Source organism: Mandrillus leucophaeus, unplaced genomic scaffold (assembly GCF_000951045.1).
Source record: "Mandrillus leucophaeus isolate KB7577 unplaced genomic scaffold, Mleu.le_1.0 Scaffold681, whole genome shotgun sequence".
In the NCBI taxonomy this organism is placed as follows: domain Eukaryota; kingdom Metazoa; phylum Chordata; class Mammalia; order Primates; family Cercopithecidae; genus Mandrillus; species Mandrillus leucophaeus.
Window position 1 is genome coordinate 221,489 of NW_012107375.1, and position 13,350 is coordinate 234,838.

At 61.3% G+C, this 13,350-nt stretch overlaps 1 protein-coding gene across 1 annotated transcript; it reads left to right on the forward strand.

Moving 5' to 3' along the window:
- The first annotated feature begins 487 nt into the window (after nucleotides 1-487).
- LOC105555376 (extracellular matrix protein 2) lies at nucleotides 488-6,034 on the forward strand. Its single transcript, XM_012002294.1, has 6 exons — nucleotides 488-605; nucleotides 1,673-1,830; nucleotides 2,261-2,400; nucleotides 4,724-4,748; nucleotides 4,863-5,041; nucleotides 5,576-6,034. Exons 1-6 carry the CDS (start codon nucleotides 488-490, stop codon nucleotides 5,754-5,756), a joined length of 801 nt encoding a protein of 266 aa, XP_011857684.1. The 3' UTR covers nucleotides 5,757-6,034.
- The last annotated feature ends 7,316 nt before the right edge of the window (nucleotides 6,035-13,350 follow it).

Below are 13,350 nucleotides of genomic sequence, written 5' to 3' on the forward strand. Positions count from 1 at the left end.
CCTGGGGCCTACTGGGACTGACAAGACCACGCATGAGTTTGGCCACCCAGACACTGCCCCATTCCCAGTGTTTCCAAGCCAAGTGCCCTCGAGTGCGGGGTGGGAGGGAAGCCCTCCAAAGTCACGTCCCCCACCCCAGGCTCAGAGCCCCATTTGGGCCTTTGCCCTTGGTGCTGAGGGGAGGGGTCCCAGCAGCCTGTCGCTCCAGCCCAGGCTGGCTGAGTAACTGGCAGGCCCTGGGAGCCCTGGGCAAACCCCTGTTCCTCAGTAGGCCCCTGTTGCTTGTGACCCAACAGGGGCTGTCTCTCTTCCTCCAGGGACCTCCCATCAACCTGGGCCAAGGATCCGGCGCCCACAGAAGGACCACAGCTGAGGCTGGGATGGCAGCGGCAGCACCTCCAAGACCCTGGGCCGTGGGTGGAAAAGACCAGGAAGCACACACGGGCACAGGCACAGGCACGCAAACCTGGGCACCACCCAGCAGGCCATGCCCTCTCTGCCGGCCTCGTGCCTCCTGGCCCAGGCAGTCATCGCCTGTGGCAACGTCAAGATGAAGCATGTCCCTACCCTGACCGACCCTGGTCTGACCACACTCTACCTGGCAGGTGGGTGGCCTCCTCCCCCCGCACCCACCCCTACGGCAGGGGTAAGAAGGCCGACACCTGGGCTCCCACCCTGGCTCTCCCGAGCAGCCCCGTCTGGTGGGGGAGGTACAGAGTGGCAGCGGGCAGGGGGCAGAGAATATGGCTGCCCCATGTGCACACAGAGAATGAAATTGCCAAGATCCCAGCCCACACGTTCCTGGGGCTGCCCAACCTGGAGTGGCTGGATCTCAGCAAGAACAAGCTGGACCCCCGAGGCCTGCACCCCCATGCCTTCAAGCTATGTTGCGGCCCATTCACCTGCTCCTGGGGGGCCTGGGCTGGGGTTGGGGCTGGCAGGTCCCAGACGACCCAAGGCATCCATTCCCTGCAGGGTGGAGCCGCTTGGGGGTAAGGCCTGGAGGAGGCATGGCAGACAGCACCCAGCATGGTGGGCTTCCGCAATTTGGTGTGACATGTTCCATCGCTGGGAGTAGGGGGAGCAGCACAGGCCCGCAGGCCCTGTAGAGGAGCAAACAGAAACCCTCCCAGACAGGCCTGGATTCAGTGGGAACTAGGAAGCCATGATGCCACCAACAGAGTGCCCTTGGTCAGGATGGGCCCAAAGCCATGCCCAGGAAGGCCTGTACCCCGACCAGCAGGCCCCCAACCCCAGCCCACCTGTTCCCCATGGCCCCCCCAGAATCTGATGCGGCTGAAGCGGCTGAACCTGGATGGGAACTCGCTGACCACAGTCCCAGCCCTACCTGCCTCCCTGCAGGAGCTCAAACAACGACAACCTCCTGCAGGGCCTGCAACGCAGCAGCTTCCGTGGTGCGGGCAAGTTCCAGGGGCAGGGACCCAGGGAGCCAGGCCTGGGCAGGTACCTGCCCCCCAGGACAGGGGCTGGCAAGGGGTGGGTCTGCCCTCTGGGAGGTACACTCGGGAGAGTGCCCAGGGCAGCCTGGCTGGAACACAGAGGAGACTGCCAGCCTGGGTAAGGAGCCCTGGCCTCTAGGGGCAGGCAGGGGTTCTGGAGCTACCGGGAGGAGCTCTGCGATGGCTCACCGCACCCTTCTGCCCACCTGCAGGGCTCAGCCAGGTGCTGACACTGGAGGTGGAAGGGAACCAGCTGCGTGACAGGGACATCTCCCCCCTGGCCTTCCAGCCCCTCTGCAGCCTGCTCTATCTGAGACTGGACTGGAACCGGCTGCGGACCATCCCACGCGGCCTGCTGGCCTCCCTGCAGGTGAGCTGGCGCTCCCAGGATGGGGAGGCAACATTATTAACAGTCAAACAACCCTGCCTCGGCTTCTGCTGAGGGGGCTTGGAGCAGCCAATGGGGCATCTGTGCGCTAAAAGTCACGAGGCTTCAGGCCTCTCCTCAACTTGACCTAACCTTCCAGAAGTCCACAGTGAGACCTCCTGGATGACTCTGCATCCTCTGGGGTCTCTGAGTAAGGCCCATACCCTCTTTCTGGACCATACAGTCCCCTGAAAATCCACCCCCTGCCATGGGCCTAAGAGTGGCAGAGACTGGCACCTGAGTTGCACGGACATGGCTGGGTGGAAGGGGGCATTGCTGGCAGAGAATGGGGACAGCCAGAGTTGGAGCCTGACCAGGTGGCCAACAACTGGCAGATGGGCCCCTCACCCCGACTCCTGACCCCTGACCCTAGGAGCTACACCTGAGCACAAACCTTATCCAGGAGGTGACAGAGGGTGCACTGAGTCACATCCACAGCCTCAGCGTGCTAGTGCTTAGCCACAACCGGCTTCAGGAGCACCAGCTCGCGCCCCGAGCCTGGATCCATCTCCCGTGAGTGGCAGCCCCAGAGCTTCGCCCCAATGGGCATTTAGAGGCCGAGAGCAAGGATGGCCCAGAGCAGCCCCGAGAAGCAGGTGGGGAAGGCAGAGAGGGCAATGCTGAGACGCGGAGCTCCAGAGAGGGCCAGGAGGCAGGGGCTCCAGGGGAGGACTTGTTCCTTGGGCCTGGTCTTCGGTGAGTCACTGGGGTCACCTCCCTCCCTGCTTAGGTTAGCCTGGGCCCTCAGTCACCACAGACTCTTCCAAGATGTTGCTTGCAAGCTTGCAAGGCCTTCCTTGTGTCCCTCCCACCCAGCAGAATCCCCCTTGCCCTCCCGTGCCTAGGCCTGCCCTGCTGGCCCCTAGGAAGCTCACCTGAGAGGTGCCACGGGCCTGGATGGAGGGCAGCAGTGGTAGGGAGAGCTGGCCCGACAATGGGTGCAGTTAGGAGGCGACAGGGGCAGGAAGCAGCACGGAAGGGCTGGGGGCACAGGAATGTGGGGAAGAGAAGTGCGTGCATGTCCTGGGGCTGCCATCACTGAGCGCCACAAACTGCATGACTTCAAACAACAGAAATAAACTCTGTCAGTTGCGGAGGCCAGAAGTCTGCAATTTAGATGTTAAGGGACCATGTTCCCTCCGGAGGCCTAGGATTGCATCCTTCGTGCCTCTCCCAGCGTCAGAGGGCTCCAGGTGTTCCTGGGCTTGTGGCTGGACGTGGCCATCTCCCCTGCGTGTCTCCCTTTGTCTCGTCTTCTCTCTTCTGTCTCTCAAAAGCACTCCTGTCATGGGAGCGGGGCCCACCCAGGGAACCCAGATGAGCTCAACTCGACATCCTCCCCTGCAATCCTTACATCTGAAGATAAGGCCACATTCACAAATTCTGGCGGACATAGGTTCTGGGGGCCACTCTTCACCTCATTCCAAGAAAAGTCAAGGGCAATTCCCTGGATCTGGTTGGGACAGCTAGGTGGGGATGCTGGCACACAGGCCACTCACGGCGACCAGATGTTGCAAGGCTGTGGAAGTCAGGCTAGGGAGTCAGGACACAGTCCTGGGAACAGCGGGGTGGGCTGGGGGAGACCGGGTGACAGGCGAGAGGCTCAGGAGGGCCGGATGACCCCCAAAGCAGGGTGGGGCCGCAGTGGGGAGGGAGGCGGGGGTCGACAGACAGTCTGACCCGCCATTCCAGGGACCAGAGCCTCCCGCCCTGCATCCTCGCGTTCCAGGAAAAAGTTACCAGGACGTTTGGGTTTAATTATTCCTTTTTCCTCTCCCCCGCTTGCCAAGGGGGCAAAGGAAAGCAGACAGCAGCCTGGGAGGGGCTGCCCGGCCACTATTCCACTCCCGCCGCGGGGCCTGGGCAGGGGGCTGGCGGCCAGTCAAGCCCCAGCTGCCTCAGCCCCGGCCTCTCCTGGACTGTGGAGCCGCCCGTCTCTTCTCTGGCTGGTGGAAAGGGAGGGAACTGAGAGGCACAGGAGCAGCCCAAAAGGCTGACCCCAGCCACAGGGGCTGAGGGTGTTGCCAAGAGAAGCCTTCCCTGTTCCCTCTCTCCATATTCTTACCCATTCCAGAAGCCTCACCACCCTCTGCCCTTGCACACCTGCATGGCCACAGGGACCAGGGCTTCCTGCTGATGGGGTCAGGGCCTCAAGGAGTCAGGTGTCCACCATGGAACGACCGGGGGCTCCCAGCTGAAGGTGGCAACCTGAACTCCACTATAGGACAGCGAGGACTGTGTGACCTCCCAGGGTCCCCCAGCCCTAACCCTTGTGGAGCCTGATTTTTTTCTCCCTACTCATCTAGCTTCTACACATCTGAGGATAAGACTGGGAGAGGCAGGATGAGGGCAAGAGAGTGGGAGGGACAGAGGAGAGGGTTTCAAGGCTGAGGACCGGCAGGGGCAGAGAGTTCCCCCGCCCCATTTTTCCCCTAGATTTTAGGCGTCACCCTCTGAGCTCTGTCAGGTGTCAGGATTAGGAGACAGGAGACCCTGAGATAACACCTGAAGGGAAGGAAGTGAGGGAGAGGACGGTCCCTCGGTTTCCACAATGACGGCAGGCATCTCTAGCCCTGCAGGGAGCAAGGAAGGCCCCCACCCAGATCCTCTAATCCCTAGGTCTTGGGGGACAGAGGAGGACATAAACCCACACAGGGCCTGGCCTGACTCACACAGGAGTTGCGAGAGTCCCAGCTGTTGAGAGTGCAGGTTGCGGCTGCCATCTCAGAGTGAATCCCACGCTCGTCTCGGGAGTTTGGGGCTGCAGCCCCTGGAGCTCCCCTCTGGGAGTTGCCAGCTGTCAGCTCCCTCTGCCCCTGTGTGCCCCGCCCCACAGGAAGCTGGAGACCTGTCCTACAACCGTCTGGTGCACATGCCCTCCTTCCTGCCACGGGGCCTGAGGCGCCTGATGCTGCACCACAACCACATCGAGCGCATCCCTGGCTAAGTGTTCGCACACATGAAGCCAGGCCTAGAGTTCCTGCACCTGCCCCACAATAGGCTGCAGGCTGACGGTATCCAGTGTGTCCTTCCTGGGCCTGCACGCCTCACTGGCAGAGCTGCTCCTGGATCATAACCAGCTGCAGACCATTCCACACGGCCTCCTGGGCCTCAAGGGACTGCAGGTGCTGGGCCTGAGTCACAACAGGATCAGGTAGGGCCCCCCTCCCCGTCCCCACACCTGCAGCCGTCCCCACCCCCGCACTCCTGCCAGCACACAGAGGAAGAGGTACCCTGAGGCCAGGAGGCCCTGCCTTCCGGCTGGGCTAGGACAGGCTGGCCTTTGGGCTCCTTACCCGCAGGCCACAGAGGCCAAAGGCAGGAGTCGGGGCTCATCCACCCTCCCCCAATCCAGCCATCCACCCGTCTTGGTTGCCATGATAGAGCCTGTGCCCAGTGGCTGGCAGGCCTGGAAAGCCAAGGGCAGCTGGCAGCCAGATGCTGGCAGGGCTCCAGCCCGGAGTGACAAGGGCTGGGGCTGGGGACCTGGCACTGAGCCTCGAGTTGGGAGGGGGCCAGGAGGCCACAGTGGTCTCTGAAGCCCGCCATCACTCCTCCACAGTTCTGATTCTGTGGTTTGGTCTTACTGCTTCTCTTAGAGCAGGGGTCTCTGTCTTTTCTTGAATGATGCCTACCCCTTCTTTCCGGGGTCTTCTCTCCCCTGCTGTGCCCTACCCCTCCCTTGCAGACAAGTGCCCTTGAATTCCATCTGTGACATGCACGTGGCCCAGAACTCCAACCTCATCTCCATACACCTGGAGAACAACCTCACTGACCAGCGCCGCATCCCACCCACTGCCTTCTCCTGCATCCGAGCCTATCACAGCGTGGTCCTCCAGCCCCAGCGGGGGGAGGAGGAGGGCTCCTAGTCCTGCCTGCTGCCTTCCTCCAGCACACACTCTGATTCTCGAGGGGGTGGAGGGGCAGGCCGAGCTGTGCTTAGCCATTGCACCCCTGAGAGAAAGGTCTAGAAGACCCAACTGCTTCCAGTGCACCCACTCCACATTGACTGGTGAGGCCCCTTCACTTAGCAAGTGGCCCAGGGGCGAAAGGTGGCACTGGTTTGTACTTGAACATAATAAATGCAGCTTGGGCAGGCTCACCAGCCAGCCTCCCTCCCTCCAGGAGCTACACTGCATATCCTGGCTCTCCCATGTCCATGCAGTTCCTGGACCGCACCTAAGACTGTCAGCAAAGGGATTCAGAGGGCTTGGGTCCCATGGCTTCTCTGGGAGCCTCCCCACCCCCACCCTGCCTCACCAGGGTCCTGAAGTCCTTGCTTGGCCTCAGGCCATCAAGGGGCCAGTCTCCCCACCTTGCTTGGGGCAGCATCTGCCCCCGATCCCTCTCATCCAAGAAGTATCCCTGTCCTGGGCCTGGACCCAAAGAGGTGGGCTTGACTGGCAGAGCAGGAGGGTGTGGAGGTTCAGGGCACCTGTTATTGGTCCTAGAGCCACCCACACCTGCACTGAGGCCTGAGGCAGGGGCTGGTGAGCACTGCACAGTGGCACCTCTCGGGAAGCAGCTTTGCCTCTCCCTTGACACCTCCCCCCAATTCCTGGTCCCAGAACCCTCATCCCTGCCCCCAACATGCACACCCACCTGCAAGATAGGTCCCCAGGGACCCACCCCCAGCTCACAGATGAGTAACTTGCCCAGGGACGTATGTCTGGCTCGCTGTGAGACCAGGCTGTGCCCCATCTGACCTGGTGCCAGGGAAGGGTGGGGAGTGAACACGTGGTCTGTGCAAAGCCAAGCCCCGCCCTGAGCACTGGGCAGGGACCACCCCTGGCCAGTTTCCGACTGTCTGCCTGAGCAAGGCCAGCCCTCCATGCTGACCTCCCCATGTGCCAGGAGTCCCTGGGAAGTGACAACAGCCCTGCCGAACCCTGAAGACAGACTGGCCAGATATGCCGGTGGAGACACTGGGTCTGTGGAGCCCTCGAAGGCCACTGAGGCCATTGCCCCATTGGCCTGCCTGAGTGAGGGGGTCCCTGGGAACCGGATGGGATTCCTGGGACAGCCTCCACAGCTATCTAGGCCACCAAGCCCTGTGTCAGGAAGGGATAGGGACAAGGGGTCACAACCAGCAGGGAGCACGACAGCCACTGCCCTGGGGTGGGGTTCACAGAGACAGCCAGGCGACAGGCATGGAGGATGCTGCAGGAGAGGGCCCAGCAGAGACATAGCCCAGCTGCAAGGAGCGCATGGCTGTGTCCCTGTCCTCTGTCCCTCTAACTTGTGAGCCTCCGGTATGCCTCTCCGGCCCTCGCTATCCCACCCCATCACCTCAGCACCCCCATCTCGATCTGGGCACGACCTTCCTATTCCCCGGCCTTCCTCCACCCTGGCGGGGCCGCCCCTCTCCTTCTCCTCTGCCTCCGGGCTGCTGGATGTGGGTGGAGCAGAGGAGGAAGGGCACAGGGTGTCCGCTGCAAGGACCTTGCCCCGCCATCAGATCTGCCTAGGACCAGGGCCTGGGAACTGACTCTCGCCTTGCTCCCATTCCGTGGCTGATTCCCCCTACCCCTGCCCCCACCCCTGAGTTCTCAGTGGAGAAAGCGCCAGACTGTGGCGGGGGCGGGAGAGGCCTGGGAAGCTGCGGGCTGTTTGCTTTGGACTCATCCCGGCATTCCTTCTCCTCCAGCTGGCCCCGCAGATATGGCACTTCCTGTTTGGGCTGGGTCAGAGGTCAGCAGACCTCGAGGCGCTGGCCCCACTCTCCCAGCTCTCATGACCCTTCCTCCCCGCCTGGCCACCCCAGTCCCTGCGCCTCTTGCTCAGGTCACCCTGCAGCCCCCACCTTCTCACAGTCCCGGAGGTCAGGCCTGAGAGGCACAGGAAGTGCAGGCTGGGTGAGCCCCCCAACATCTCCTGCCCGCTTCCCACCATTGCCCAACAGATGAGGCAAGTGGGGAGGAGAAGGGGAGGGGCCCCTCAGCTGCAAGAAGGCAGGGGCCGGACGGGCCACCGACAGGTGGTTAATTCCACTTCTCAGAGCCTGGGTGGGAGCTAATCCTCCTATGACCTTCCCGACCGGTGAGGCAGGGGACTCGCATTCGGGAAATGTACCTGCAGGCTCTTGGGGTCATCACCTGGCCAAGGGAGAAGCTGGGCTGCAGCCGACCCTACAGGCCCAGCCAGGCCTCAGCCAACCTGCACTCCGAGATGGGGCAAAGGGACTGGGCCTTTATTTCCCCCTCATGACTGGGACAAGGGCGCTGTTTTCAGCCCAGGGGATCCCCCAGAGGGCCAGGAGCTCAGGGCTGGGGGCTTCACTCCCTGGGGCTGTGGGAAGGCTGGTCAGAATCTAGTTGCCACCGGAAGGGAATTTCTAGACAGAGCCCCAACCCAAGAGCAAGGGCAGCCCAGCCGTGGCCCTACACCTGCCCCTCCTTCAGCACGGGCCACCCTCCAACAACCACTCACTCCCACCTTCGCTGTGGTTACTGTGCTCCCCTTCGGGGTAGCTGCTGGCTCCATCTGAGGGTACAGCAGTGGGCGCAGCCCAATCGGTGACCCCAAAGTGCTGGGCATCTGAGGGGACATTGCAGTGACAACTGCAGCAGTGATGGCAACAGGGTAGGTGTGACTGGGGTCAGAAGGGAGGCGCTCATCAGTCCTCAGATGGCGATGGGGATGCTGAGGTAATGGGGTGGGACTGAGGGTAAGGACAGTGGGGACAGCTCACAATTCAGAGGGGTGGAGAATGGGAGCGGGGAGCCATGCCCTGCCTGGGGCTGGGCCTGTGTCTCCGGCCTGAGACCTGGGTGGGACCTTGCACCTCTGCACCGCCTCTGCCAGCTGCAGTCCCAGAAAACTGCCCATCAGCCTCCAAATTCTTCTCCAACTGCCCCTCACTGGCCCCCCACGGACCCGCATCTCTCCTTCTCCACATTCTGTTCTGAGCCTTCCCTCCGGTCTAACACAAGCATCTCACCTACTGTGCCACCGTCCCCCCCCTACCCCCATAATAGCTGCCACCTTGGCCACACGGGGAGATGCTAAGCTGTCTGGCCCTCAGGCCAAGTGCTATCCCACCCCATCTTCTGAGCATCTGGGCCAAAGATTGCTCCAAGCTGAAGTCAGGGTTCAGGACCCGGCCCAGCCCCTCCCCACTCCCGCCAGAGCCTCCCGGTGCTGCTCCTGGGCTTTGGCCTCCCTGAGGGAAGACCACAGGGGTCCTAGAGTGCCCCTGGCCTCTGGCTCCCAGGCTTCGGCTTCCAAGGCAACCCATCTTCCATCCTCTGGCCACGCCCCAGACTATGCCTCTCTAAAGATAGCTAGACCCAGGCTGGGCCTCCCCGGAGCCCCCATGCAGGCCCTGAAATTACAGCCCTGGTGGCCCAGAGGGGAGAGATGCTGTGTGATTATGTCCTCAGGGGAAGGTCAAAAAAAGCTCCTGGCATGGAGAGTGCCAGCTTTCACCAGCCACACCTCCGCCATCCAGCACTGGGAAGCTTCCATACAGTGGAGGCTCCGCTCACTCAGCACCAGCTCGGCTGATCCGGGGCATGTTGACACAAGCCTCCTCCATGACTGCCCCGCCCTCTGAACCCAGAGGGCCCCGCTGAGCGTCCGCTTCATGTCACTTCGAGGCTGCAGGTCATCCAGAGACCCTTGAGTGGTGGTGGGGCTGCCCACCGGTGTCTGCCCCCGAGGGTGCCAACACTGGGAACGGACGAAGCCCGCAGGCTGGGAGTGAGGCCCACTCAAGGCCATAAACTTGGGGCCGCTCTGGGCAGGGTCACTTGCTCAAGAGGTAACCTCGATGTGTGAGTGACAGGTCTCTGGATGGGAATTTGTCCTGGAGGCTGAGGCTCTGCAAGAGCTACTCCCTAGTGACTGAAAGGCGGCCTCAGGGCACTGTCTCCTCCTCTTGAAGCTCTCTCTGCCCACCAGTCTTGTATGGGTGCATAGCACTTGTCACCTCCTCACCTCCTTGCTTCTTGAGGGTCTTGCTAATGGTCCAGGGGATGGGAGTGCTGCCCGTCTGCCTCGCCCACTGCAGCTCTCTATCCCAGCTCTCTCGGCTCTCCTTCTGTCTCTCTGTCCCATTCCCAAGACAGGCATGGGCCCTTCTGTTCACACCATCAGGTTGGAAGGGCGAGGGAGTTCATGTCCAGGCAGAAGGATTCGAGAAGCAGCCACCCACAGAGAAGAGGGCCCGCTGGACACACTTGGGGAGCAGGGCAGACCCTGGAGAATCACGAAACAAGCAGCCCACCTCTGTAGGGGGCCCTGCATAAGAGACCGCCTCCCAGGCTCCTAGGCTCTGCCCTCTAGGACTCACACCGTCCGCCAGCATTTCATGCCCAAATGGGACCAGAGGGCTCACAGCCTGCCCTCTGGGCACTCCCACCCCGCTTCTCTCCTGGGCCTCCCTGTTGTAGCTTTGAAGACAGGACACAAACAGCTGCGAGCCAGCTGTGGGGGACAGGCTGCAGCTGACTGCAGGTCCTCTTCTCACACTGGCCAAGGAGATGGCAGTTGGCTCAGATCCCTGCGCCCTGCCTCCCCTCCTCCCAGCCCCCTTCCTCCATGGCCCTCTCCCTCCCTCAGACATGCCCTTGTCCCATCCTTCCATCCCGTGGCTGCCGCCCCACCTGCTACCTTCCAGCACCTGTCCTGGGCTCTGCCCTGGGCAGGCTGGGGTGGCAGCTGCCTGATGAGGGCTAGACGAGAGTTAGGCTCAGAGCAGGGAGACCACAGTATGGCCTGGGGCCCCGTGCAGGGGCAACTGCCAGAGCAAGACAGCTTTCCCTGGAAGCCTGAGCAGGCTGCCCAGGGCTGCCCTCCCCACGCAGCTGAGGGGGCCGGGCTCCTTGTCAGGTGGAGAGAACTGAGCTCTCAGCTCCATCCAGCAGGAGAAGGGGTCTCCCGGGCTGAGATGCAAGGCAAAGCTGGTGCCAGCAGGACCTTCCGGCCCTCTACAGCCTTTTGGGGGAAGCATCCCAGCTAGGGCCTAGGGGGCCTGTGCAGTGGCATCCCAGGGTCACATACAGGCCATGCTGGAAGGGGCCAGGTTCTACTTCCCCCACCTCCTGTGCCCTGTCTGCCGCTGGTTCCTGGGGAGCTAAGACAGCTGTGTGTCCGCCTCCTCCCCAGGAGCCCTGGGGGCCTCAGGAAATGCCTGCTCTTCCTTCCTGCCTTGTGCCCCCGGTGCCTGCCCTCCCCCTGCTTCCCCCTGCCTCCCCCTGCCTCCTCCCAGCCCTGAGAGGCCAGAAGGGCAGAAGGCTGCCCGACTGCCCACTCTGCTCGCCAGCAAGGAAGCACTGTTCCTAGAGCACTTCAGCTGGGATCAAAGTTGCTTCTGCGCTGCAGAGAGAGCCCAGGCCTGAGGAGGGGGGAGTGGGAGGGGGAGCAGAAGGGGGAGGCCCTAAGACTAAGGTACTGCCTGGCTGGTCTGGGAGTGGCCCCCAAATTAGAGGCCCAGGCCGAGTGACTCAGTGGGCCCTGGGCCGGGCATGCAGTTATGGCTTATTGCAGACTGCAAACCGCAGACACAAAACCTTCCAGGCACAAGGACCGTATTTATATGAGTATTGCCCCCAGAAGCAGCCCCCAACTTCAGGTAAGAGCTGCAAGATGCATGCATTATGTGTCTCCCCCAAGCAGGGTGTCGCCTCATCGCCACTTCCAAGCCCCCTCCATTCATTTGAAATGTCCACAAAAGGCTCATCTGTGGGGACAAAAAGCGGATTTGTGGGCAGTGGGTGCTAGGGGATGATAGCTAAAGGTATGGGTTTTCTTTTTGAGGTAATGAAAATGTTCTACAATCCACTGAGTGATGGTTGCACAGTTCTGTGAACAGACCAAATAAAAACCCTTGCCTTGTACATGCTTAATGAGCAAATCGTGTGGTAAGCACAGTCACTCTCAGTCAATCCGTTTCAGAACAAAGGAGAAATCCACTCAAGGCATGCCTGCTGCCCAAGGTGCTGGTACCCAGTCCCTTCCTGCACTGCTTGAGGACTGAGAACCCAGGAGCTGTCACTCAGGGCCTCAGCCTCTAGGAGACCCATTGGGGGTGAAACAGCTCTGAATACCTGGAGGTAGAGCCCCAGGAGAGCTCTACCTGGGGGCATGGCAGGGCCCAGAACCTCTTCCTGTTCACCAGCGGCAGCTCAGGGCCTGGCCAGGACCTGGGACACATGGCACCTTGACCAAACTGTGGTACCTGCCTGCAAGAAGCTTCTAGACTGGGCCAGGGAGAAGAGAGACGTGGAAAACCAGGGGCCGGGCTGGTAACCCTGGTTGCCTCTTGATTTCGTGGTTGGAATGAGGAGATTGGAGACAACGTACGCCCTTTCCAGACAAAGGGGCTGGCTTGGTTTCCGGCAGGTTTGTGTGTTTTACCTTTTGCCCAGCCTCAGCGTCCAACTCACTCACAGTGGCCTGGTCTCATCTTTGTCCCGCCCTCTTTCCCTCCCCCACTGCCAACTCATTCATGGAGAAATATGTCGGTAGAAAGCATCCTCCCTGGCCTGGGACCTCCCAGACCCCAACCCCCAGCTGAGTAATGGCACTGCCAGGGGGGTGAAGACCCTCAGCCCTCGACATTGTCCTCTTTTCATTGGATGCTGCCTCTCTCTAGCCACCCCTCTCTCCCTCTCGACCCCTTTGAGCTTTTTCTCTCAATATGCAATTTTCTCTTTGGGTCTTCTGCACTCCTGGCCCCTAGTTCTATTGGAGATCTTAGTTTCTCGCTCCATCTAAACCCTTACCCTTCGGTCTCAGGAGTTGCTCTTGCTGAGGGAAGAAGGGGACACTATGGGACAAGGGAGCAGTGTCATACTAAGGACCTGGGCTCTAGACACTGGAGGAGCTGGACTCATTTGGGCCCTCAGGAAGTGGCCGAGACTTGGTGGGGTAACCTGGTTACCCCCATAAGTGACCGGCACAGGGTTGAGCCCAGAGGAAGTGGCCACCCACAGAGTGGTTCTCTGTGGGGACCTGCAGAGATTAAGCAAGAAGACTGACTCGCTGGATCCTTCGTCTCTGAATCAGCTCACGGCAGGCAAGCTAGGGAGCCCCTTGCCCCATCCTGCCACCACCAGACGGATTGGGCCCTGTTTTTAAGGGAAGAAAGCCTGGGGTGGAAGGGAGGGTACAGGGGCCAGGAGCCTACATGAGGTCCTTCCAGAACTCCACAACAGCTACCTCTCTGATCCTGGAGAAACCACCTCCTTGCTTAGGCCCAAGCAGGTTCCCAGCAGGCTCAGGACCAAATTCCAGGGGCCACTCACGGGCCTAGCAGCCCAAGGCCGCCTCCCCCTCGTCTTTCTTCCATCTCGCTTTCCTCTACCTGGCGAGATGCCAGCCAGCACCTCAGTGTCCCCATCTGGGCAGTGGAAAGTTTGACTCTCTGGGTCCTTGTTTGAGTGAGTGTGAGTGTGTCCGTTCCTTTGCTGTCTGCCCCAGGCGGGGGAAGGAGGATAGGGAGGTGGTGGGGGCGAGGGG